At 42.8% G+C, this 27,394-nt stretch overlaps 1 protein-coding gene across 1 annotated transcript; it reads left to right on the top strand.

Annotated features, from left to right (window-relative positions):
- Nucleotides 1-481: 481 nt before the first annotated feature.
- On the top strand, nt 482-22,450 carry NRIP3 (nuclear receptor interacting protein 3). The gene is made up of 7 exons (XM_065882516.1): nt 482-733; nt 15,455-15,616; nt 16,157-16,239; nt 18,097-18,236; nt 18,875-18,927; nt 19,043-19,137; nt 19,435-22,450. Exons 1-7 carry the CDS (start codon nt 560-562, stop codon nt 19,448-19,450), a joined length of 723 nt encoding a protein of 240 aa, XP_065738588.1. The 5' UTR covers nt 482-559; the 3' UTR covers nt 19,451-22,450.
- Nucleotides 22,451-27,394: the final 4,944 nt, after the last annotated feature.

Here is a 27,394-nt window from a genome sequence, read left to right as displayed (position 1 = left end):
GGCTTTGGGCGCTAGGGCTCCAGTAGGGGCGCGAAAGTGGGAACTGGTGAAGCCGAGCAGCGGCGCAGGCGGCAGGACTCGGGGCATGGCCCGGCTGTCGGTGATCCCGGGGTCGGCCACGGCGTGGACAGGTGAGCGGGGACCAGGAGGCGGCGGCGGCTGCCGTGGGAGAGGCCGCTCCTGCGTTGGCCTCCCCACACTTCATCTCCGTCCAGGGGATGCGGGGCACCCACAACGCGAGGGACCGGTTGGGTAAAGCTGCCGCGGTAGACCTTGGCGCTCGGAGTCAGTCTCGCCAGCGCCACTCCTCCTCTCCCGCCCTGTGCCCCAGTGGGGTGGTGCGGGTGTGGGCAGCGGCCCGGAACTTTGGGAAGCAGCGCGCAGGCTGGGGGCGCTGTGCGGGCCCCGCCCCCCGCGTGTACACTGGCTGCTCCCAGTGACGTCACGCTCGGCTATAAAAAGGGCGGCGCGCGTTTCTCGCGGCGCTGGAGAAGCTCGAGGCTGAGGGCTGCCGGGGATCCGGGAGCGACCGGGACGCTGGGCCGCGGGCGCCTCAGCGATGTTTTACTCAGGACTCCTCACCGAGGGCGGCCGCAAGGAGACGGACAGGCGGGAGGGGGCGTCGCTGCGGCAGCAGCGCCGGATGAAGCAGGCCGTGCAGTTCATCCACAAGGACTCGGCCGACCTGCTGCCCTTGGACGGCCTCAAGAAGCTGGGCTCGTCCAAGGACACGGTGAGCCCCCGCGGCCGCGCCCGCCTCGGGGTCCCCGCGCGCGGCGGCCCGTCACCATAGCGCTGTGAGGTCTCCCGGGGCCCGCCCTTTGCAGCTTTCACTGAGTCAGCGTCCGGGCCCCCGCCGGCCGCCGGCCGTTGTCGGCTGTCTCGCTATTGCTCTGTTTCGGACTCCTCTCCATCCAGCATTCCCCTGCTTTAGTTTCTCTCGGGATTCCGTCGTAGCTTTTCCAGCTCGCCCTCCCTTAAGCGTAGCTTCCTCCCTTCGTGTCTCTCCTCTGGAGTAGAAGAGACCCAGCCCTGCCTTCTTGCCCTCAGGTCCCCTTTCCCTCCCATTTTTCGCAGTACCGAGTTTGATTGCTTGGGGCTTGAGCCTCGCAGCCAGGGTAGCTCCCGCTGCCTCCCAGGCTGCTTGGCCGGGCCCGTGACCCAGACAGAGGTGACTCCTAAGTGGTGTGAGAAGGAGAGAACGAAGTGGGAAGGGGGCTTTCTGGGCAGTCACCACATCCAGATACACTTGACTTTTGTTGAATCCATTTCCCCCCTATGCAAAATCTACTTCTCCGTTTGATTTTGGTCTCACCTACCTTTGACCTTCCAACAGGAGGGCGGGGGGCGGGGAGAGAAAAAGGGACCTTGAAGGTTTCCTGAGCCCCAAACCTCTCTTCATCATCTTCCTCTCCTGCTACTCCACCCCCAGAGAGTGGATAGAGGGAGGAGGCCAGGCTGCCCCAGCTGCTCCACCGGCTGATGTGTGGAGCTGGAGCTGGAGCTGGGGCTGGCGCAGTCTTTTTTTCTAGCAGGGTTGTTCTTGGCATTAAGAAGGAGAAACTCCAGGACTGGAGGTCTGAGTTCAAAGACAGTACTGTCCTCTATCTATAGCAGGGATCCTATGGGGGCCTAAGGGTTACTAGTTTAAAGAACTGTATCTGACTCTTACATTTAAGTCACTGGACCAAATTGATGTTTAGCTTTGTAGTTTTATCTGGAATTTTCTTGTAGTTTAACTTGTTTTCTTGAATTTCACAATCACTTTATTCATCTAGGCAATAATTTATGAAGCATTACTTAAATGTCTTAAATGAAGTAGATGCTCTGTTTAGTTTTTCCAGTATTTTTTGAGCTTTTGGAATGTTTGTCAGGGAAGCGGGGTGTCAGCCTGGGCCACTGAAATTGCCATTTCCCACCACAAGATGGGTATGGAGGGCAGAGCTGCTGAATCTACTTCTTCTTCTTCTTTTTTTAATCAACTCTAATGGCACATAGATCCCAAGATCAGATTTGCCCTCCCCCATTGTGATAGAGAATTATTTTTAGTTATTTATTGTACAGGGGATGTCTACTCAATTATCGTGCTCTGTTTTTTAAAAGGTATTTTACCTGCACAAGCCACAGGATAGTTAATCTGATTCATGCTAACTCAGAGTGGTGAGTGACTGAAATGTGTTCCTAGAAAAGCGATAACTGTCTTTCTTCCCTCCTTTCACTTTACTACAGTCTAGATTCATTTAGCAAATCAGGTTCAAGTCTTCTTACCTTCAGACCACAATAATCCTAGTTCCTGCCACAATAATCCTGTTCCTGGAAGCCTCAGCCAATAAATAGTAGTAGGAAAATAAGTACAATGTGGAATTTTTTTCCCTTCATGCTGGATTTAAGATGTGATTGACATTTGGTTGTCCTGGGCTGTCAAGGAGTTTCCTAGCCCTGAGGAACTGCCTCATCCTGTGTAGGAAGAACTCCATCTGCTTTTCTGACTCCAGTCTGTCTTAGTTGAGCCACACAGGAGCTGATAGCATAGAACATAGGCACTAGGCTGGAAGGAAGAAGCTTCCTCAAGAAGCAGGTTATTGCCGTGGATGTGACACATAGCAGTTTATTGTGAGACCCTGAACCATGGTTCACAATTTCTCTCCCCTGCCTCCCCCCACTGCCATGAGTTGATGTCCCTCTCTCACTGTTCTCACACCTGGAATGTGCAAGTGATTGCACAGAAGAGCTAGAACAGGTCACAGATGCCAAGGCAGACTGAGATAGGGCTAGGAGAGCTCCGAGTACTGGGGTGATGTGGCATGCTTAAGCTTTCTTGGAACTTATGCTGCTGGATCAGGATAGTCTTAGAAATAACCTTAGAAGTACTATATCACTTCATATGTATGGATATATATATGGACATATCTGGTAGTTTAGACCAGTGCTGACTCAGTGTTCTCTCACCAAAGTGAAATTTTTGAGGATACAAAAATTGACTGTTTAAATCTATAGTACAAACTCAATAAAAGTGGGACAAGAAAAGGGAAGGGATGGCACCAGAGGGAGATAGGGGGGAAAGGACAAATTAGTTTTCATTGATTCTGGGGTTTGTGCCAGTGAGAAGATTGTGGGTTGTTTTCCTCATACTAGTGACCTATATTAGAATTATACTGCTGAGTTTTCTGAATTATCTACCTTTTACCATGCTGTTTCTGTAACATTCACTATTTGAATCCAGCCTGCCAACTTTTTTTGGATTGGCAAAGAGCATCCATAGGCAGTGAAATGTGTTCTTATTCTCTTGACCCTAGGGAGGTGCCTTTGTCCTTTTCCTGTTTGTGTGTAGTTGGCTGCTACAAAGTCTACTGTGGAAATTAATTTTATTTCTTATGTCTGACTGTCTTATTTTGTTTGTCCTTTTATCTTGTGCTCTTTTTTGTGTATTAGATTAAGAATCAAAATCAGAGATATGAATGAGGAATATTTTATTTTGTTTATTATTATTTTTTAAGTTGATGAGGGTAGAGAAAAAAATCACTCTTGGAGTTTTGCGTATTCTAATTTCTTTTGTTTTAGCTACCAGGTTCATAAATGTTCTTCTCATTGAGGTAAGGACTTTTTAATTTTTAAAAACAGTCATATCATGGGATAATATTCTGTCTTTCCTATATGATAATATTACTGACCATCAGGCTATATCCTTACTTATTCAGCAATAGAAAGACAGTTTTGCTTTCCTATTTATGATTGATTCTGCTTCTAGCCAAATGCTTTAGCAAAACTCACTAGAATTAGGAGAAGGCTGGGGGAAGGATGGTGTAACACAGCAAAGCCAACTGACCATGAAATGACTAGCCCTGTACTCCTAGTATCTGATCTACCTGATCAGAATTTCTGTCAATGAGGGCAGCCCTGGGTGGTATCCTGTAGGTAAGTTATTCATAATGCCACAAGACATACATAATGCTATAGATTTTGGACCAGAGAACTTGGGAGTCTTAGAAGAGGAGCATGAAATACCAGTATAACATCAGGATCTAGTGCAAACTGAAGATTTCCAGAGCCATGATCGAATCCTAATTACAGCAAACATTATTTGAACACTTGCTATGTTCAGGACACAATGCTAGGTGCTAGGACCACAAAGAAGAAGACAACAAAGTTTACCTGTACAATGGGTTTATAGATTAGGGGGAAGGATAGGACTGATTAATTAATTTATTCCCCAAATATTTATTGAACACTTATTACATGTCAGGCATGATCTAGGTATTGAAGATATAGTAGCGAACCAAAACGGAGTTCCTGCCCTCATAAAACTTACATTCTTGTGGGGGAGGAGAAGGCAGAAAATAAATCAAGTAAATATATAATATGTCAGGATGTAATCAGTGCTATGGAGAAAATAAACCAGGATAAGGGAATAGGGAGTGTTATGGCCAGGGTAGGATGGAGTAGAGCCCTGTTATTTTATCTAGGGTGGTCAGGGAAGGCCTGTCTGATAAGATTACATTACACGAGATATTGAAGGAAATGAGAGAGCAAAATATCTTGGAGAAGAATGTTCTAGGCAGAAGGAACAGCAAGTGCAAAGGCCTGAATTGTCAGTGTGCTTGATGTGATTAAAAAACTGTAAGAAGGCCATTGTGGCCAGAGCAAAGTGAGCAACAGGAGGGCGATAGGAGATAACATCAGAGAGATAGTGGGAGGCCAAACTACTTAGGGCCTTATAGATCATTGTACAGATATTTGACTTTTAATCTGATATGGGAAACTGGTGGAAAATTTTATGCAGAGGGGTGACACGACATGACTTATTTCACAAAGTAGACTACTGTGTGGATTTCACTATAGAGGGCAAAAGTAGAAGCAGGGAGACTGGTTAGGAGCTGTTAGATAGTAATCCAGGTGAAAGATGATGGTGGCTCAGAGCAGTGTGCTAGCAGTTAAGGGGACAAGAAAAGATCAGACTCTCAGGTTATTTTGAAGACAGAGCTGACAAGTTCAGTTGAGAGATTGGATTAAGGATCTGAAAGAAAGAGTAGTCAAGAATGACCTCAAGGTTTTTGATCTAGCAATTGGAAGAATAAAGTTTCTCATTTACTGAGATGGCTAAGAATACAAGAGGAATGGGTTAGGGATAGGGAATAAGAATCAGGGGGCCTCCCTGGTGGCACAGTGGTTGAGAGTCCACCTGCCGATGCAGGGGACACGGGTTCATGCCCCGGTCCGGGAAGATTCCACATGCCACGGAGCGGCTAGGCCCGTGAGCCATGGCCGCGGAGCCTGCGCGTCTGGAGCCTGTGCTCCGCAACGGGAGAGGCCAAAACAGTGAGAGGCCCGCGTACCGCAAAAAAAAAAAAAGAATCAGGAATTTGATTCTTGAAGAAGTTAAGTTTGGGATGTCTATTAGCTATTCAATTGTAGATGTTGAATAGATAGTTCCATGAAAATGTAAATAATACCACCAGGAAGCCTATGGTAGTTGTCAAGATATTATAGTCAATAAGCGCTAGAGGAGTTCAGTGGAAGCAGTGATTACTCTGGTCTGGTGTGACAATAGTGATGGTGACCAACATCTGACTAGAGTTTCATCATTCCCTGGTGAGTCAACTGACTATGAGATTATATGGAGAGGGGACTGCTTCGAGTGTGCCCTATAGAACCTCAGAGTAAGAAGAACTTTACAGGTTATCTGGTTGAAGTCCCTGCAGTTGTGTGAGTCCTTTGTAACAAAAATGCAGTCTGCCATGGGCGGTTGAGAAGCCACCATCTCACACCAGCAGGTAACAATCAGGAATAAGGCTGTTCTCTTTGAAATAATATGTCTATTGGGTCATAAGGTGAAGGCAAAGAGAACACAGAAGTCCTGGGGCAGTGTGACAAGACTGCCTTAGGTAGATTCCATGTGCTTTTGAGCAGCAGTAAACCTAAGGACAATCTGTCTATGATCCTGTGGTGACGAAAGGGTCACGTGTTGTATATTCAGCTAGTAAATAAAGAACAGAAGGCACAGATATTAGTGTCCTTTTAGACTTCCAAGACCAGACAGAGACATGTATATTGGGCGTGAAGTGAGAGTCAATCAGGAGCCCATGTCTGTCTACAAACTGTACATGAGGACAAAAGTGGAGTAAGATGATTTCATGCCCTTTTAAGAAAAAAGAAGTGAATGGTAATCAGCTTCAATTTTAAGCCGAGCATGAGAATTTAAAATACATATGTACACATACATATAATTATTAAAATTTGAGTGCTTACTTTATACCTGACATGGTATTAAATGCTTCATACAAACCATCTCATTTCATCCTCACAAAAGCTCTGCAAGGTGGTTACTAACTTGAACTGAGCTCTGTCTGACCCCAAAGCATATATAGTTTAAACAATACTCTAAGTCAAGGGTTGGCAAACTTTTTCTGTAACGGATCAGATAGTTAATTGTTTTTGGCTTTGCAGGCCAGTCTCTGTCTCAACTACTCAGTTGTGCTGTTGTAATGCAAAACAGCCATAGGCAATACAAATGGGGCTGATTGTGTTCTTATGAAACTTTATTTACAAAAATGGGCAGCAGGCTGGGTTTGGATTGTGGGCCATATTTGCTGACCCCTATTTCTAAGTGGTTCTAGTTGTAGTTCTATTGGAAGCTAGAAACCTTGGGTTTCTCCTCTGAGAGTAAATGCTACAAAGAAAGCAGACTTCTATAATTTCTCCTATTTTCCAGTCTGACCCATTCTGTGGACCACAGAAATCCATCAGTTTGATTCTGTCTGGATTCAGTACAGCGTAGGTAAAGGGATTGAAAAGGTGGCCTTAGAAGTTCCTGCTCAAATCATGATTCTGTGGTATCCTGCAGTATAGCCTGTTTCCTCTCACCTCACTTTTCTTCCCACTTTACAGCCTGGTTAGAAGAGATATTTAATCAGACTGGCTCCTAGATTGAGGAACCTCAGCTATGTCTACCTGGAATACAGCATTGCCCACTGTGCCCATTTCTTTCAGAAGCTCCCGATGGTGATAAAGGCAGCACATTTGAGTTTGCCCGCTTAGGATTTAGATGCCTAAATGCTCGTTAGGGTTTAGCAGCCACACTGCAGGAACAGTAGAGAACCTGTGACTGCTTAGTGTTGCCTTGTTGAGCTAAAGCATAAAGCAGGATCCGTGTCAGGAAGATGCCATAGCTATGTCCAAAAGGCCACCAGAGTACCTGCAGCACCTATCTAACTGATACTGTGTATCTTGAAGTACACCTGGAAAGTAGAAGATAGCCCTTGGAAAGGCAATATTTCAATAAACAAAAACAAACCACTTAAGCATATTTACAAAGCAACAGTCAAGGAATGGGAATGCCAGTAGTACAAACTATGTAATGTATGAGTACTGAAGGGATTCTGAAGGAAAGAACTGGATGATATTAATCAAGAAAGGCTTTTTGAAGAAGTAAAGGGTAGAGATTTATTCATTTGGTATTATGCTAAGAGCTGGGATATAGCTGTGATCAAGACAATGAAGGTCCTTGCCCTTGTGAAATTAACACTCTAGTGGGGGAGTGAAATAATAAACAACTAGAAAAGCAAAATAATTCTGGACTTATAATTACTCTGAAAGGAATAGTGGGATATGTTAGTAACTAAAGAAGTGGAGTGCCTACTTTAAATAGTATGGTCAGAGAAGATGTTTTTGAGGAAGTGATGTTTGAGCTGAGACTTGAAAGATGAGATCAAGCTACCTATTTGAAATATTAGGGGAAAACATTTCAGGCAGAGGGAATGGCAGGTGCAAGGGCATTAGAATGGGAAAGAGTTTTTGAGCAAGGAGGTATGGATGAATAAAGGGTAAAGTGGTGTGTATATGGTATGTATGTGGAGGTTGGAAAGATAGACAGGGACCAGATGGCACAGAGCCCTATAGACCGTGGTAGGAAGTTTGAATTTTGTCTGAAGAACAATGAGAAGCCATTGAAGGGCTTTTTTTTTTTTTTTTTTTTTTTTTTTTTGCGGTACGTGGGCCTCTCACTGTTGTGGCCTTTCCCGTTGCAGAGCACAGGCTCCGGATGTGCAGGCTCCAGACACACAGGCTCAGCGGCCATGGCTCACGGGCCCAGCCGCTCCACGGCATGTGGGATCTTCCCAGACCGGGGAATGAACCCGTGTCCCCTGCATCGGCAGGTGGACTCTCAACCACTTCGCCACCAGGGAAGCCCCATTGAAGGGCTTTTGAGTAAGGGAATGTATTATCTCACTTATATTTTTAAAAGCTTACTCTGGCTGCTGTGTAGAGAATGATTTGGAGAAGGGTGAAGGAAGAGGTGGAAGACAAGTTAGGAGGCTGTTGTAGCACAGATTAGAGATGATGGTGGCTTGTATTAGATTGGAAGTAGTAAAGATGAGGAGAAGTAGATCGATACCAGATAAGTTTTGGAGGAAGTAGCAACAGTAAAGATCTTCCTCGACCTATGACGGAGTTACATCCTGATAAACACATTGTAAGGTGAAAATATTGTTAAGTTGAAAATGCATTTAATATACCTAACCTACTGAACGTCGTATTTCAGCCTAGCCTACCTTAAAAGTGCTCAGAACACAACATTACCCTGCAGTTGAGCAAAATCATCTGACACAAAGCCTGTTTTATAATAAAGTATTGAATATCTCATTTAATTTATTGAATACCGTATAGAAAGTGAAAAAACAGAATGGTTGTATGGGTACAGAATAGTTGTAAGTGTATCAGTTGTTTGCCCTCGTGGTCATGAGGCTAACTGGGAGCTGCGGCTTGCTGTCTCTGCCAGCATCATGAGAGAGTGTTGTGCTGCATATCACCAGCCTAGGAAAGCATCAGAATTCGAAGTACAGTTTTTACTGAATGTGTATCACTTTAGCACCATCACAAAGTCGAAAAATCATAAGTTGAACCATTGTACATTGGGGACTATCTATACTTGGGATGGAAGTTTAGGAAAAGAAAAGAATCAAGAATGGATGGGCGTGTAGTGATGCCATTTTACCAGATTGGTATAAAGGGAATAATCCAGAATGTTAAAATAGAACAGGACTTTGGAGCTCAAACCTCTTTTATTACTGATGAAGAAGTTAAGACTGAGAGAAAAGTAATGCTTAGAGAGATTAGTGATTTGCCCAAGGTAGTATGTGATAAGTGGTCCTTTTGCTAAAGTACAACGCCTTCATGGAGGATTAAAGATAAGACTGGGAAGGAGGATGAATTAGTGGAAGATCTTAAATGCTAAATTGAGTATTTTGTGTTTGATACAGCTGGCAAGGGAGCCACTGTAGGGGAAGGAGACCATGAACATAATGTTTTAGGAGATTATTTGAACTTAGCAATAACAGAAATGGAGAGGAAACTACAAGGTGTTAAAGAGGCAGAATTTCACTCACCAAGACGGAGAATACTGGAGAAAGTACAAGTTTTGTGGGAAAGATCAGTGGGACAAGTTAAGTTTGAAAGTGCCTGTGGGGTGTCTAAGTGGAGAAGTTCAAAGAGGCAGTTGGTTCTATGGGTCTGAAACTCAGAAGTGAGGGCTGGGCGTGAGATGGAGTCATCATTATAAGGGTACTAATTTATACAATGAAAGCAGATAAGATTGCCCTAAAAGGTTTTGTAGAGTGAGAAAGGGACCTAAGATAGAGCAACAAGGAACACTAACATTTAGGAAATGAGCAGAGGCAAAGGAGCCAATAAATAAGACAGATGCAGAATAGACAGAAAAGTGGTTTTAGAAGCCAGTGGAGGAGAGTTTCAAAAAAATGGAATGTTGAGTTTATTGAAACATTGTTTCTAATGGCAAACATGTAGAAATAATCTACATGTCCATTAGTAGTTAAATAAACTGAGGTATGTTTGTACCACAGACTCATAGGTCTATAGATAATGTGTTATTTTAAAATGCAGAAAGCGGGGCTTCCCTGGTGGCGCAGTGGTTGAGAGTCCTCCTGCCATTGCAAGGGACACGGGTTCGTGCCCCGGTCTGGGAAGATCCCACATGCTGCAGAGTGGCTGGGCCCGTGAGCCATGGCTGCTGAGCCTGCGCGTCCGGAGCCTGTGCTCCGCAATGGGAGAGGCCACAACAGTGAGAGGCCCGCGTACCGCAAATAAATAAATAAATAAATAAATAAATAAATAAATAATGCAGAAAGTAGGGCAGATGTAAAAAAAAAATAGGTGCTAAGGTGGTTGGTTATAGGGTAACCTGACATTACATCTGCCTAAGTTACATTGTTGGTGTGTGCGTGTACGTGTGTGTGCACACATGTACACACACTTCAGTTTTTCATGATTTGGCAGACACTGTTAGTTGGCTAAATCATCACCCATTTTCAGCACTTTTCTATCTACCTGACTCCTCTACGCAGAAGCTAAATACATCCAGACCCCCTTGCAGTTAGAAGTGGCTGTGGGAATTCTGACCAAGAAGATATAGGCAGAAGACTGCTGAGGGAACTTCTGGGAAAGCTTTTGCTTTCCTGATAAAAAGGATAGATGGCACAGAGTCCCTTCCTCCTTCCTTAGATGTGGATGTAATGCCTGGAGCTGGGGCACCCATCATATGACCATGAGGGAATATCCAAGAGAATTACGGAAACAGTAGCCCTGAAATTGTTAAGCTGCTGAATTAATGCCAGCAGCTGCCTACCTCCAGTCTTCTTGTTATGTGAGAAAAAAATACATCTCCATTTAAGCCATCATAAGTTGGCTTTTCTTGTGGCTGTATGCTTTCTTAATGTATAGGGTATATTTTTAAAATTTACTTTTTATCAAAAAGCACATGTATATAATTTAAAACTTAAAAAAAATTTAAACTGTTCCTTAATTCTCTTATACCTTCCCATCATGTCCCCTCTCCTACTATATTAATATTGTAATATGTTAATAACAATTAAATAGCTATCTTGGGTCAAATCAGCATTTACTGCTTACATTATTATGACTATATTCATATTATTCACAGCTGAGTCAAATAGCGTACCATAATTATGTTTCTTTCTCATACAAATATTTATTTTTATCAAAATTAATAATTGCCTAGTTGTTTCCCTTTGTTTAATTTTCTATCTAAAATTTAAATCTCCTCCAAGTACCTTAAAACTGCAGATGATCTAGCAGGTTCTTTTTTTTTTTCTTGGAGACATCCTTCCTGGAGTGCTCTATCCTCCCATTTCATTTTGGACTGGTTGCTCTCACGGCCCACTACACAGCCAATATCCTGGACTTTTTCTTCAACACCACTTTCAGAATTTCCCTTGTTTCTCTTCTCTATTGTATACTCTATTTCTTGGATCCTATGCTTTTTTCTTTGTTTGTTGGTTCCCCTCGCTTTGGTGGAATATATCCTTCAGAAGCTGCTTAAGGATTCTTGGGAAATAACTTTCCTGAGTCTTAATTGATAGCTTGGCTAGGTTTAGAAATTATGTGCTGTCAGATTTGTTAAAAGTATTATTCCATTGTCTTTTAGCTTCCATTATTACCACCGAATAGTCCTATGTAATTCTGGTTCCTAATCCTTTGTATTTGAAATCATCTTTTTCTCTTTGGAAACTCTTGGAATCTTTGTCATCCATGATATTCCAAAAATTCTTAATGATGTGAAATCTTGGTTTGGGTCTTGTATCTTTCATTATGCAAGACTCCATGTGAGCCCTTCAACTCATATTCTTCAGTTCTGGTATAGTATGGCACTCCACTCTCATTCTTAGCTGTTGTAGGAATCTGTTCTAAGCCTAGCCAAACTGTCAACCAACCAGAGTCTTTTGATTTACTCTTACAAAAAGAATAAAGTTTTGGCATTCTTCCCAGTTGTCTGGATCAACTGGGAAGGAGTCTTATGCATAGGAGTCTTATGCAGGCTTTATACTAATCTCTTTCCAACCCTAATCATACCCTCCAATTGTACAGGTTCTAATACCTCTAATTCCTCAGCTTTTCCAGGGTTTTAGTTTAAGTAGGAAAACTGCTTTTACAGCTAGACCCCCAAGTATAAAATAGTTCAAATATAATAGTTTATTTTTTCTTAGGTAAGAGTTCTAGTGGGAAGGTCAACAAGGCAGCCCTTTTCCATGTAGTCATTTAGTGACCCAGGCTGACAGTGAGTGGCTCTTCTGTCTTCAACATGTTACCTCCAGGAAGGTTACCCTAAGGGTCATCTCCATTCCAGCCTGTCAGAAGAGGAAAAGAATATGGAGGAGTGTACACAGGGGAGGTTTACAGGCCAGGCCTAGAAGTGGTATGTGTCACTTCTACTCACATTCTGTTTGCCAAACTCAGTCATATGGCCTTGCCTAACTACAAGGAAGGCTGGGAAACATAATCTAGGTATCTTTCCAGAAAGAAGAGGAGATCATGGATTTTAATTAGTAACTGGCAGTCTCTGCCACTCCAGTGTTCCATGAAGTAAAATGGTGTGAAGCACTTAGCTTTCTCTAGTCTAGGTCAGTTACCAATTTTTCATCTGCTTTTTAGATTCCAAAATTTTGTCAAAATCTCTTCTTTTGTTATTGTTGTTGCTTACTTTACTATTCTCTTTGTTCTTGTAGTTTTAGGCCTTTCTTGTTCCTTGACTATCATTTTAGTGAAATTTTCATTGGGAGCAAAGGTAAATGTGCAGTTACATTGTCATTTAAAACATGAGGGCAGGGACTTCCCTGGTGGTCCAGTGGTTAAGACTCCACACTTCCAGTGCAGAGGTTGCAGGTTTGATCCTTGGTCAGGGAACTAAGAGCCCATATGCCATGTGGTGCGGCCAAAAAAAAAATTTAAAACAAGGGCATAATTAAATGGCTACAGAAGAGCATCTCTGAGGTTCATATGAGTTAATTGGCTGTGAATTTTCAACTCCTGAACTATACTATGAAGACTTGTAGTTATAAAAATGAATGAAAAGAATTATATGTACTGACATAGAAAAATGCCTTTCATATATTAAACAAAAATTAAAAATTTAGAAGAGTGTTATAGTATGATCCTGTTTTTATTTATGTTTGTAGATGTATTAAAATTTTTGGAAGGATGTACTTCTAAATTTAATGGTTGTTCTTTGTAGGGAGTAGAACTGAGAAGGTTTGAAGGGTTGCAGAGGCTTTTCCTTTTTTTTTTTTTTTTGCGGTACGCGAGCCTCTCACTGTTGTGATCTCTCCCGTTGCGGAGCACAGGCTCCAGACGCGCAGGCTCAGCGGCCATGGCTCACGGGCCCAGCCGCTCCGCGGTGTGTGGGATCTTCCTGTACCGGGGCATGAACCCGTGTCCCCTGCATCGGCAGGTGGACTCTCAACCACTGCTCCACCAGGGAAGCCCGAGGCTTTCCCTTTTTAATTGTATATACTTCAGTGACATTTGCATATTTTATATTGAAGATGTATTACGTTTGAACCTTTTTTGGGTTACTAAATAAAGGAATAGTCAGCAGGGCCAAACACCCTAGAGAAGTCAAGTAAAATGAAGGCTGAAATGTGTCTGTCGGATTTGGAAATTAGGAGATCGTTATTGGTGTTGTGGGATCAGAAGTGATTTCAGTGAAGAAAATATAGGATATCAGGACATTGACTAGTGATTTCGACCTTTTTTTAAGACCATTTAAGGCAGGGTTGTGGTTAGGACGTGGCACTGAGGAGGCACGGTCTGAGGGTTTGTGGAGGAGTTTTCTTCCCAGTGTGTGAGAACTTTGAGTATGTGTATAGCCTGTGGAGAAAGGGTAGAGTAGGAAAATTCAAAGAGAGATGACTTCAAGGAAAACGATTTCAGAACCTTCCTCGTTTGCCTGATCTGTCCAGTGATGATTAGACTCCTCTCAAGATTCAGAATAACCAGGTAAAGTGGTGTTGGGCAAGACCACTGTAGAAGGAAAGCCTCGAACTTTAGGTTATGAGGGCTTTGTTTAGATGGACTTTGAAGTCCCTTCCAGTCTTCAGTTCTACAAATCCAGCTTATCTGAGTTGGTCATGCTAAGCATGGACCTGACAGAAACAAACGCCTGCTTTAGTATGAATCTAGACTTATTAGTGAGAGAGATAAGAATGAAGAATTTCTGTTTCTTTTGAGGAGCAAAGCATTCTCCCAGGGTCCAGTCAGGAAATCAGAGTTAGCACTTCCTCCAGCTCCTTGTCAAATTAAGAAGCTCTCATTTTCTTTTAAATGCCCCTCTCTCTCCTTTTCCCAAGAATACTAATTTAAAATCTGCCTTGCCAAGAGTCAGTGTATTTTGGGAATCCATTTCTTCGCCTCACCAGGGTTACAGCGAGTCATGGCTCTGACTCCATTCTTCCTCAGAAATCTGTAATATGGTGGAAATGAAGACCTCCTGCACTTGTGCCCACTTCCTGGGGAAGGTTCTAGGCTCTGGGCTTCTAGGAGTAACTCTCTTCCCCCCCTAGAATTGGAATGCCATCTAGTATATGTCACATAGAAACTTGGGGTTAGACTCCATCCTTTGAGGGATTTTCAATATTATTGTAAACTAGGAATAATATGCTTTTGTATAGAAATTTCTCAGGTCAAATGACTTTAAGAGGTGGCTTACACTTTCTGGAGGCCACTTTGAGTAGAAACAGTAGAGCATAGATATATCTGCCCTAGTAACTCTCCTAAGCTCTATTAAAGAGCAGACTTGATTTCATATTCCTCATTCTTCTTCCTAACCTTAGGTATCCTGGCACAGATATAAGGTCTAATTAAGTCCCCTGCTTCTTGGTCAGTTTCTGTCCCTTTTACACTCCACTTTTGGCCCATTGAAGAGAGCGGGAATGGATGACAAGCACATGGCAGGAGGAGCCTTATGCTCCTTGAGGTCCAGAGAATAACAGTAAGGATGATTCCTCTGGGTTCTGCCAGGTTCTAAAGTGTGTCTTCTAAGAGGGTTATTCAGCAGGTATGAATCCCTGTCTTCCTACCTCATCCACCCATGGATAACTCAGCCCACAGGAGAGCCATGTCATCAAGGCACATGTATTTGGGTCCAAAGGATAATACTGTGAGGGAGTGAGACTTGAAACAGAAGTACACAGAACTCCTGAAAACCAGCGCTAAGAAGGTTTCTTTGGCCTGTGAGAATTAGCTGCCCTTTCTATAAGTCCCCTGGAAAGATACATTTATTCCACATAGACTATGGCCACTTTCCTCCTGAAATGTCCTTGTAAGGGAAGGGAAAGCAGCAAGCCCAGGTAGTACAAATTACAAGGGTCCCTTAGTTCTCTTTAGCCATGGACTATTAGCCCTGTCCACGTTTCCCAGGGTCCCACATTGCTCTTTCATTCACTCAGGGTTGCCTACTGCAAATTGGTTTATAGTTCCTGCTCTGATAATACCCATGAAGTCCCTACTTGAAGGAAGGATAAATAAGAAGCAAAGGTAGAGCTCAGTTATGGGCTGCTCCTTCATTATTTCTGCAGCACCTGGGGGACAATGAGAGAAGGGGGGAAATGACCTGTCATTAAGAAGCCTCTGCTTTCTGTTCCTCAAGCAACCTCATAACATTCTGCAGAGGCGCCTCATGGAAACCAACCTGTCAAAGCTCCGAAGCAGTCGTGTCCCTTGGGCCTCCAAGACCAACAAACTCAATCATGCCAAGTCTGAGGGGCTAAAGAAGTCTGAGGTTGATGACATGATTTTGGTTTCTTGCCAGGTAATGTTCTGAGAATAGCTTTTCCAGGTTTTCTGGAGAACAGGATTTGGGCCCATTATCCTAATAATGGGGACCTCTCCTCCAAATTGTATAGAATGTGGGTCTTACCATGGAATTCATAAATGAGTTTTAAGGGGGGCACTCCATGCAACACTGGAAATATATGCAGTAATTTGTATGCCTGTGCATCTTTATGGGGAAAAGGACTAAGTGTTTCATGAGATTTGCAAAGGAGTATGTGATACACACACACACACACACACACACACACACACACACACACAGAAAATTAAGAGCCACTTGGTGTATAGAATGAAATACCCAAAGTCCTTTGGGATCCTCTGTAAGCTCTAGATTCAGCAGGAAAAAGAACCCCTCAAAGGAGACTCAGCAATGGATAAAGATGGGACACTACCAACCCATAATTGTGAGGATGCTCCCCAACCCTGCCTTTCATATGACACCTGATGCTTGCTCTTTGGATCTCCCTTCCCTTTTGCTTCTCTGGCTCCTATTGAACAGTATGTTTCGTCTCTACAGTGTGCTGGAAAGGATGTGAAAGCCTTGGTTGACACAGGCTGTCAATATAATCTCATCTCTTCAGCCTGTGTGGACAGACTGGGGTAAGTAGTCACTTGTGCTGGAAGTCAGATGCTAATACACTCTTTGCTTGAATTTATTTTGAAGTCCAGGCTTTCCATTAACTCCCACCAATTAAGTTTTGAGCAAAGACCTTTGGGCTCCGGAATGAGAAAGTATGAAATCCTTGGCTCATTGCGTGCCATGTCCTGATCCTGATTTGTGCCCTGCCCAGACAACAAGTTAGAAGGATCTGCCCTGGTGGTGTACCCGAGAGAAGTAAAATCAGGGATGTGGTTGGCCTTAGCTTACTTGGTGTCCTTCTGGAGGCCACACTACCTGTCCCAAGAAGTATCAGTCAGACCGTGGAATAGAGCTGCTATTGCTGTTGGGCCTGAACCATCACAGGGGTGATTAGTACCTTTCCTCTCTGCAAATAACAGGTAAAATCAGATCTTACTGCTGCCCCTGCTGGGGCCTGGGTGTGAGGCAGACACCTCATATATTGAATATCTTCAGTTCTCTAACAGCTGGAATTGGGTTCTCCCTCTTTTTTAGTCAGAGAAAGCCATTTTGTATCTTTCCTCCTTTTCACTCAATCTGTACTTTTATTTCCTTTCTTCTTCCTTCTCTTTCCTCCAAAGTACCAGATGGGCCCTGAGGTCTAGCCCAGAATTGGGAGGATCAACCCAATATCCTTTTCCACTTCTCTAGCCCTAAGTACAACAGAGCATTCCCCAGCCTAAATCTCTGTATTGAAACAATCACTAGGGTAGATATAATGGCCCATTTTAAGCTACTTTCAAAATATCCCTATTAGGCAGGGCTTGCACAAGTCTTGATTTGTATAATTAGTGACCTCTGCCACATGTTCTGTTCCTTCTCATTTCTACCTTCTCCTCACCCCTCACCACAACTGTGACTCTTTGAAGCTGGCTCTGTGGGTTTTGTGCATTGCTGTTTAGGGCGGTGGACGGGGTGGGGTGGGGATGGAGTCCAAGGACACAAGTGTTCCTATGAGAAGAATCCTGAGCATTTTTATGTGGTGAAGAGATGAGCTGTAGTGCAACATGATGTTTCCAGAAAGACTAATAATGTCCTGGTGCATAATTAGGCAGAAGACTGCCATGATTCCAGAGGAATTAATAACCATCTGTAAAATTGCAATTACTTTTCTTTTGGATGGGCTATAACACCAAAAGAGATGAAATGGAGTAAAGCAGAAGTTTTGGCACAGAAAGTCCATAATTAAGTATTTATCCACCAACTCGTAATAGCTCGGTGCTAGCTGTTCCAATCAGCTTACATAACTGTGTGAAACCTTGGTGCTGTTCTTTCCTTCCTCCCCTAGACAGACAAGTTAAATTAATTAGGACTTTCTCCACAATATGCCTTGCTGATGCCAATATCAATGCACTTAACAAATAAGTACCTGCCTCCACCATCCTTATGGCCTCAGACTAAATGATGAGGATAGACTGAAATAGACAAAGAGAAAATTAGACACTGAACAAAGCATCTTCTGAAATTAGGATTTACCTGCCCTCTCTGAGATCTGTTACCCACAGATGGATAAAAGGATATGTTAACTAAATTGCCTTGCACATAGGTGGGGATGTTGAGATGCAGAAAAGGATTCTCTGAGTGTGTCAACTCTCATATTCCACCAGTGCAGATAGTGACATAGCTTTTTGAGAATAGGAGCTGAATCTTTTGTTTTTTATATCTCCTGGCATGTTTAGGATAAAGTGCTGAAACAAGAATTGTAGACTAGCATTTTTTTTGGTAAATTAACCCAGGAAATCTCTGGAAAATTCCAGCTGTTTGTCAGAAGGTAGGCATTGCCAGATTCCACCAGAAACTTCTGCCAAGGGGATTCTGTTATTTCCTCTCTGGTGCAGACTCAAGGAGCATGTCAGATCTCACAAGCATGAAGGAGAGAAGCTTTCTCTACCCCGACATCTGAAAGTAGTGGGCCAGATTGAGCACCTAGTGATCACTCTGGGCTCTCTCCATCTGGACTGCCCAGCAGCCGTGGTTGGTGAGTAGAATGGGGGACTGGACCTACGGACCCCTAAGTTAAACCCTCTCCCTCCTTCCACCAAACCCTCATGGGATTTTATGCCTGTGAATATTGACTTCTTCAAAATCCCAGGTTTCCACTTTTTTGTACTATAAATCTTGTCCCAGTTTTTGCCTTCTGAAGTACCAGATGGGCCTTGAGCTACATTCAAGACATATTGAGAATCACTCAGAGAATAAAAAAATTCAAGGGGTAAGAAAACAAACATTTCTGTGTGCCCCTGAGAGCTTTCTGTGGGCTAGTTGGAGGTAGAGGGCAAGATCCTCTTACTCCTTTGCCATAAATCCCTTCATAATTTCCCACCAACTCCTATACTTTCCCTCATGTACTCTATTCTAGAGTACTCTAAGTTCCTGGTTTTTGTCCAAAGGCCTTTGTCCTTTAGAGTTAAAAAGACTTCAGTTTGAATCTTAACTCTATCACTTTTTAACTATAATGATTTGGGAAAATTACTTAATATAATAAATGCTCAACAGATGTTTATTGGATGGATGGAAGGAAGGAAGGAAGGGAGGTAGGTTGCACAGAACCTAATGGTGATAAGGCTGACTTCTAAACCAACATGAAAATGGTTAACTCTTAATTTTTTTTATTAGAGGACAATGAGAAAAACTTGTCCCTTGGTCTCCAGACTCTCCGATCCCTGAAGGTAGGATTGATTCTATAATCCCATTGGTACTTCTTCTCTGAGGCAAGGGTCCTCTTACATGGAGACCCCATAGTGGGATCATTGAGGGTAACCAGTGATTCTTCTTTGTTTTCAGTGCATCATAAACTTGGATAAGCACCGGCTGATCATGGGGAAGACAGACAAGCAAGAAATCCCTTTTGAGGAGACAGTTACCTTGAATGAAGACAAGTGAGTGCCCAAATGGGTGAGGTCAAGTAAAATCCATTGGTCATTAACTGGAGGGGTTCTCACACAGGATATTGGGTTGTATCCTGCTTTTGACCTTCAATCATACCACAAGTATACCCCTCCTCACCCCCAGAGTTCACAATCCCACAAAACTATAGCCCACATTTCAGAATGAGCAGTGATGATACTGCATAGAGTGGTGGGGAAGATGAATAGCTTTTAAACTAAAATTGTACTTGCGTTCAGTCTAACTTCTTTGAATTTGGTATCATTTCTTTTATTTCTTTCTCATTTCAGCACTTCAGAAGCATAACTACAGCCTGCAGCATGTCTGCACGTGTGCACACATACCAGGTTGACAGATTAAGAAAACTGGGTTTGAACCAAATGCAGTAGCAACTTGCTTTGGACCAAGTCCTCCCCTCTAATAGAAGCTCCAGGGGGTCCTTCCCACCCAGACCTCTCTAGACTTTAGTCTGTGCTTAGAGATCTTGTCTGGTTATAGCCATTGTTTTTTACTCCTTTGATCACTTAATTTATAGACCTTTTTGACACTGCCAGGTCCCACTTGTGGCCTATTTCTCTGCTTCTTCAAGGAAATTGCTTTTATTAGTCAAGTATAGGGGCTGCTAGGTTCTATTTCTCCATAGATACACTTGCTTCTTTTCCTGTAGTTAAAGTGTATAATGAACAGGAATCTGACCTTTACCTCCTTTCAGCTATTTCAAAGAGATACAGGGTACCTATGGCTCAGAATTCGAATTTCTTCTAATTCTTTCATTGATTTCTCAAGTATGAATTAATCTGAAAGTGCCCAGAGAAATCATCTAGTCCAACCCTTTCATTTAAAGGTGTGGAGAGTCAATTGAATTGTCTAAGCTCATATACTGAGTTGGTGGCAGAGGGGACCTAGAATTCAGAGCTGACAAGCCAAGGCCAAGGCCATGTTCATTCTCATTTGTTGCGTCAAGCCTCGAGAGGAGGATGAAGAGGTGAGGATTTGTAAAAAGGCAGGGTAGGGGAAGGCTATGCTTTGGGGATGGATGCCAGAGGATCTGGGTAGCCCTCCTTCCTGTGTGCTAAGCCCACTAGAAGTCCCCTGACCCAGACTGTCACATTTAGGTGCTTATCTTGGTGCCTAAAAGCCATGGGTATAAAGATGAATGAGGTGGCTTCTCACCTTGAATGTCTTGGAGGGTAGGAGGAGGAAGGACTCACAGACAGAAAAACATTAACCACTCTCTGAGATGGAATTGAAGGCTTCAGTAAATAATCTGGGCATCATTGTCAGATGTTGTTAACCCCAAGATCCAGTCAGTATTTCTGCCTAGCCTGTTATTTGTCTGCATCAGACTCAAGTAGCTGGGAACAGGAGTGGGGAAAGGAGATGAAAAAACCCAGAGCAGGTCCAAAATAGAAGGATAGAATCAGTTGGTGGGAAAGCCTACCTAGGGAAACATTTCTGGGATGGGGGCCAGGAATGAAACTTCCTGGCAGGGAATTGATGGTTGGGAAGCTCTTCAGTTCTGTCCTGGAATAAGGAAAGAGGCAGGGCAGGAGCCTGCCCAAGAGTTCACAACAATTTTTTCTGACTCCTCAGTATTTCCTGACCCTTCTCAAAAAGGTCATGGGGTTTCTTGAAGCCTTTCTGTTGGGGTGTCAGTTGGGCACATAGATACCTGTAATGGAATCTCCCCTTCAGTTTGGTCAGAGATGTGCTCAGAGAAGTCAGAAAAATAGCCAGCTGTGGGTGTCCCTTTAAGAGATTCCCAAGTCTACCCTTGGTTCATAGCAGCAGTTCCTCGAGTATTTAATGATCCTACTTCAAACTTTGCCAGATCCCACCAATAATCTTGTCTAGCGTTAAGCTACTGTCTCTATCAAACAATTCTTTGGAACTCTGAATGTTTTCAGCTTTTCAGAAGCTCCCTAAAGACTAGGAACTTGGTGACGTGACCCCCATTTGAACAGCTAGGCAGCCATACTGTAGCCAGTTGTCACTGCATCACCCCCAGGCCCTTCTTATCAGCCTCTACAGAGAAAGCAAGATGGAAAACTAAGCACAGCCACAGTAGGGGAGGCCACATCTGAAGCTCAGCAGGGGTGATCCCATGTTACCAGCCTTCAGTGCCCCCTCAAACTACCCCCATTTTCTTACATGGGGGCACCTGCACCTTTCCATTGAGGCCTCTCCACTCTCCTCCCTTACCTATCATGGAACCACTTTGGCCGGCTTCTCATCCTAGGACTGAGTTGAAATACTTCACCTTTTCCCTAGTTGAAAGTTCCACTCTGAGCCTTGATTCTTGGCCACAAGTGAGGCATGTTAGAAGTTCCTTGGCCTGGTTTATCCTTACTTAGATTCCCTGTGGACCAAGTGAGGTCAGGAATTCTCAGGTGCTAGAAAGATGCCACTGATTTTGACCCTTCGAGTTCAGGATTATATAGCATCAGGGGGTTGATCAGGTGGCCTTTAGTGATCTTTCTGGCCTCTGAAAATCAGTCAGTGACGTCCCAGTTTTGGAATAGAGACAGTTGGGGTGATCTGAGCTTATGGTATCATAATCTCACTCCATGCAGTCAGACCATTTGAATTCACTAACTGAATAATTGTGCTTTAAACCTCAGGCTTGATAGAGGTACCTAAAGTTGTCTAAAGATAATTATAGGAAGTCTTGAGCTTCATTAATTTTCTTTAAATGCTTCCAGGTTGATTACTCTGATAGCCCATATCTCCTTGATATTCATGAGGAAGCACTGGTCCACTTTTCTGAGGCTGGCTAGCTAAGCAGGGAAGGTCATTTCTTCCCAGAATCCTAGAAAATTCTCTCTGGTACCTCTGATTGAGGGTGTGGGAAGAGAGTGTCTACTCAGGTCACCGTTCTGAAGACAGGTGGTAGCAAGAAGTAACCCTGTAGAACTGTATCCCTCTCATTCCTTATTAGATGTCCAAATAAAATACAGGGAGTTTGAAAAATATTGTCTTTGTCCTTTGGTATTTCTGTGCCTGACTTATTTGAGGAAAAAATGTTTTCTGACTTTTCTATTTCCTTGCCCTGCACAGACCCCACCTGTTAAGATTTTCTATTCCTTAACTCAAAGTGTCTATAGATGGGTTGCTTGGTATGTCAGCTGCCCTTACTCTTGTATAATAGAAATATCTTTCCAGGCTGGGCACATGGAGGAGACGAACTGGATTCCTCCCTCCTTCTGTTGCCAGGCCTCTGCATTGGCACTTTATCTGCTCATTGTTTGTGGCTGTGTTGAGTTTATTTGTGAGATTAATGTAACAATAAAGTGAAATCTTCCCCTCTGTGTGCTTGTCTGACAAAATCTTTGTGTCAGGTCCCCTGGAAGATGGCGGAGCCCAGGCATAGCCCAGCTGCATCTGTGTTTCTCTTAAAGGATCTTCTGAACACAAGGCTTTGTGGTCCTCATTTCCTCCATTGCTACTTGCCCTTTTGCTCCCTCTTAACTGGCTGTATGTCCTTGGGCAAATTAGTGAACCTCTGTGAGCTTGGCTTTGTAATCTATAAAACAGAAGTGATAATAGTACTTACTTCACAGTATCAAATGAGATAACCTGTGTAAAGTGGTTGGCTTATGGTAGTTCCTCAAAGATTTAACTGTTTGTGAGAACAATCTTTTATGGTGGATCCCCAGTGTGTGAGAGAACATTTACTTCTAGAAATTTTATTTACGAATTTACTTTTTATAAATATATTTATTTATTTAGAAAGGAAATATTTATTTGGTTCAAACAAATAAGAGGTTTGGGAAGGGGAAGGGTTGAATGAACCTTAATATATAGTTAAAGTTAAGGTCTAAATGATGTTGCAAATAACTGCATTTTACAGATGATAGAAACTTACCTTTTAAGTGTTAATATTTTTAGTATTTAAACAGTGTAGTTATTAGTCAACAAGAAACATTCTATACCTATGACAGTGGTTATCACAATGTAGAATTATGTTTCTACCACTACCCAGATGATATTACCATTCCACCTCGAAAGGTTTTCTGTCTTACTTTTGTCCATTTATTCTAAATATAATAAATGTAAAAAGACTTAACCAATCTGACTCTTAAACAATGAGCAACAGAGCTTCCCTGATGGCGTAGTGGTTGAGAGTCCGCCTGCCGATGCGGGGGACGCGGGTTCGTGCCCCAGTCTGGGAAGATCCCACATGCCGCGGAGCGGCTGGACCCGTGAGCCATGGCCGCTGAGCCTGTGTGTCTGGAGCCTGTGCCCCGCAACGGGAGAGGCCACAACGGTGAGAGGCCCACGTACAGAAAAAAAAAACAAAAACAAACAAGCAATGAGCAACAGAATCAAGATTCATAATCACCTTAATAGAATGAAGCCAACAAAATTGTTTTAACAGAGTTTAAAAAATATATTCTGACTTCCATTTTTAAAAAATCTATTGCACTTGCACAGTGGGACAGAACTTGGATTAACAGAAATTCCTGTGAAGATGATATTGGTGTTTAGTTGATTGCGCATTCTCTATGTAGAAGTATCAAGGACTCTGTGTGTAGGAGATGTCATTTGTAAGACAGGGATGTGTATATAATCTGTGGAGCATCCAGAAAAGGGCAATGGTCGGTAACCTCATTATGGTCTTCAGAGTTGTCATGTGGAAAGTGTTCTTTCTGGCACCAGAAAGCAAGCATTTCCAATAGGTGGAGGTTGCAGAGAGGCATATCCTGACTCAGTTGGAGGGAAGCATCTACTTTAACCTAGGGACTATACTAATTTATACAAAGAAGGTAGTAGTGTTCACAATTTTGCAGAAGGAAAAGCTAAGGCTCAGAGTAGTATCAAGACACAGTTGCTTAGCACAATTAAGTGGACTGTCTCTAAATTCTCTTTCACTGGGAGTGAAAGGTGGGATGATCATTTCCTAGCAATATTGGAGAGAGATTTCTGCATTGGGTGGAAGGTTAGATAAGGAGACTTCCAAAGTCATTTCTAATGCCAAAATTCTTTGATTCTAGGACATATTTATTAAATGGGATTGTGAATCAAATGTAGTTTATTTTTGACTCATTGCCATCACTACAAACATAGACTCATTAATTTGGACTGAAATTATGAGCTTTTTATGCAGCTTTGAAGAGTTGCAGGCTACTGCTCCCAAGAAATCAGAAAGCAGAGACGTACTAGTCTGTGTGTTATAGCTTGGACTCCTCTGTTATCCGCTACTTCTTCCTTCCATTATCAGTGCATCCTAAGCTATGCTACTATCTTATTTTATGCTTGCTTGTCTGGTCAGTGACCTACTAGCAGCTGTTTCTCACATGGTGTCAAGCATGTGGGCATTGTGACATCTATTTTCTCAGAGACCTTTTTATTCAAGGGTTGTGGTATGTTTCAGAAGACTGGGGCTGCCAGATGCCTGACCAGAATGGAGAAAAAGCTGGGTCTTTACCTGCTTTTAGGTAGTGACTAGTCCCAAGGTTCTAGCAGCCTGATGACTACAAGTCCTGTTCTTTCTTTTCAGCACCTTTATCACACTCTTTCCTGGACCTATGCCCCTAACCAGCAAAGCCCAGCCACCAAAATCAGAGAGGGGAATTCAATCCTGGCATTGTTTTTACTGGAGGCAGAGTAGCCTTCCAGTGTGTAACTAATACAGAAAACCTAACTCTTGAGGGGACCCACATACGCCAATGCTGACGTACTCAAACCCTTGAACAGGAGAAATAAGCTGGGGAGATGGGGTGTGGCTGATCTAGTAGAGATACTTGTGTTTGCCAGAGGAGAGACTTCGAGGACAAAGGGAGTGGAGACATATTAATCTCCTGTGCTGTGAGCCTGGATAACGGGAATTTAACTTTGCTTTCATCATTTGGCAAACTAATATGGGATATCTTGGGATTCTGTTGTGAAATTCTGAACTCCTTGGATATACTGGATGCCCTTGTACTTGGGGGGCTGCTATAGTGGTTCTCATCTTACTTATTTTGAAAATGGGTAAGGACATGAGAATTTCATTGTTTCTGGGCTGCCCATATGAAGAGTCAACTACTCTGTTTTGAAGGTTCTACAGAAACTATCCCCCACATGTCTGAGTTCATAACAGTTTCTCTGTGGTAGGTAAGAACCGGTTGGAGAATAGAAAGTACATTAAAGTGAATAGATTTCATAAAGATCAGTTCAGTCACAGGGCTGTATGAAGGGGGTCTGTCCTAAGGTCTGAGGAAGGGTAGCCAGAGAGGAGAATCCAACTAGTATGCCCCATGGAGAGTAGAATTTCAGATATAAAGGCTCAGTATCAGCAGGTAAGGGCTAGGAGGAAGGCCAGGACTTGAAAAGAGTGACAAAGGGAAGGGAAAACGGGTGGGAAGCTCAGCATCAGCCTACGTTGATAATCAGATAAGGGGCACCAATACTGAAGTAGACCTAAATTAACAAACCATACTGTATAACTCATATTTGACTTATACATCTCATAATAATTTTAATTTGCTCTGTTTCATGGTGGTAAAATACACATCACCAAAGACTCCATTAGTCACTAAAAACAAGATGATTACTCGAAAGACTATAAAGTATATTAGACCTGAGATCCTCACCCCTTAGTCATTCATTTGTTAATTTGTTTATCCCCTGGAGAAACTGAACTAGTTGGAGCCACCAGGAACAACTGGCAGCTGAGAGGAGGCATCCTACTGAAAATGGGGACTTAAGGTTCAGCATTCTGAAGCATCAGATACCTCTTAAGCTGACTTGGATCCCAGAACCCTGAAATGTGGCTGTTCTCTTAGGACAGTGCTTTCACTGCAGCTCTCTCAAGGTGGTTTTTTCTCCCACAGTTCTATTACTGGTCCTAGAGATGGAGTAGATGGTCTCCTTGCTTCTTATTACTTCTTGCAGACATTTCTCCTTCTGCTTTCCCTTAAAACCCCCCAGCTTTGAGCCTCATGCCATCAAATTATATCAATTCTGTCCCTTCATTGTTGCTATCATCTACAAAATCTACAAGCCCCTGGGTCATTCCGCCTCAGTTTTCAATAAGTTTAGCTCTTGGCTCATTTCACTCCCCACAACACTACTACAGATTTAATTCTTCGTAATTTAATTACATAAATGGATGATCCTTTCAACTCCCTGACATATTGGTTCCTTGAATAAACAGTCTAACACTGATTTTATCCTTTACCTTTCCCTGCCATTTACTCCAATGGTCATACCTTAGATCTTGTTATTACCAAAACCTATAACCGTTTCATGATCTCAGGCTCATGTATCTGACTGTCTGACCACCAGCTCTGTCTTCCAGATATCTCCTAGCAACTTGATTGCAACACTCCCTTGATTATCACCTTTCATTGTCCCTAACCTGAGTTTCTCTCCTCTCTTCATAAGCAACTTAAATCCCTGGGTCAATGGATATAATGATTCACTTGCATATACTTTTAACTCAGTTTACCTTCTCTTTTTGTCACACTCACTTTGCAAAACCACAATTCCAGTCAGAGCCAGCTCTTTGCCTACCCCTATGCAGCAACCATGCTGACTGGTCTCATTTTAAACTCATGTCCATAACTCCCAGGCCCTTAACACTGCCCAACAATCATATTTCCCTAGTCATTCACCTTTTTATTCTAGATCAGGGGTCTGCAACCTTTTTCTGCAAAGGGCCGGATAGTAAGTATTTTAGGCTTTTCAGGTCATACAGTCTCTTTCACGACTACTATACTCTGCCATTGTAACAAGAAAGTAGCCAAAGGCAATATATAAGCATTGCCTTACATATTGCCATACAACTCATAAAATTTGAATTTTATGTAATTTTTATGTGTCGCAATTTAGTATTCATCTTTAGGTTTTTTCCCCCAACCACTTAAAAGTATAAAAATTATCGTTACCTAGCAGACTGTACAAAAACAGGATTTGGCCACGGGCTCTAGTTTGCTGGGCTGTGTTCCTAAGTTATTTCACACCTTCTCTTTTCTTCTCAAGTCTCTAATACTGCCTTCTAATACTGCCAGATGATGGCCTTGCTTTCTACTTCATTCATGAAATAATCAGAACATTCACCACTCCTACCACATCTAACCTCTTACCAGCATCTCTATGCATGAATTCAGCTTTCCCTTCTGTTACTGTGTTACCATAGCACAAAACCAAAATATTGTGTAACTTACTGTGTTTATTGTCTCCCCGACTAGAATGTTAGTTTCAGGAGGGCAGAAAGTTTTATCTGTTTTACACCCTGCTGTATACCAAGTACCTAGAAGAGTGTTT

The sequence above is a fragment of the Phocoena phocoena genome, chromosome 8 (assembly GCF_963924675.1).
Source record: "Phocoena phocoena chromosome 8, mPhoPho1.1, whole genome shotgun sequence".
In the NCBI taxonomy this organism is placed as follows: domain Eukaryota; kingdom Metazoa; phylum Chordata; class Mammalia; order Artiodactyla; family Phocoenidae; genus Phocoena; species Phocoena phocoena.
This window is presented reverse-complemented; position numbering and strand designations above follow the sequence as displayed.

Bases quoted from the DNA above. Each gene is read 5' to 3' on its own strand.
- NRIP3 (XM_065882516.1), top strand. From the start codon at position 560: ATGTTTTACTCAGGACTCCTCACCGAGGGCGGCCGCAAGGAGACGGAC. The intron at 734-15,454 runs GTGAGCCCCCGC...CTGTTCCTCAAG, and splicing joins TGGGCTCGTCCAAGGACACG to CAACCTCATAACATTCTGCA. The intron at 18,928-19,042 runs GTAGGATTGATT...CTTTGTTTTCAG, and splicing joins AGACTCTCCGATCCCTGAAG to TGCATCATAAACTTGGATAA.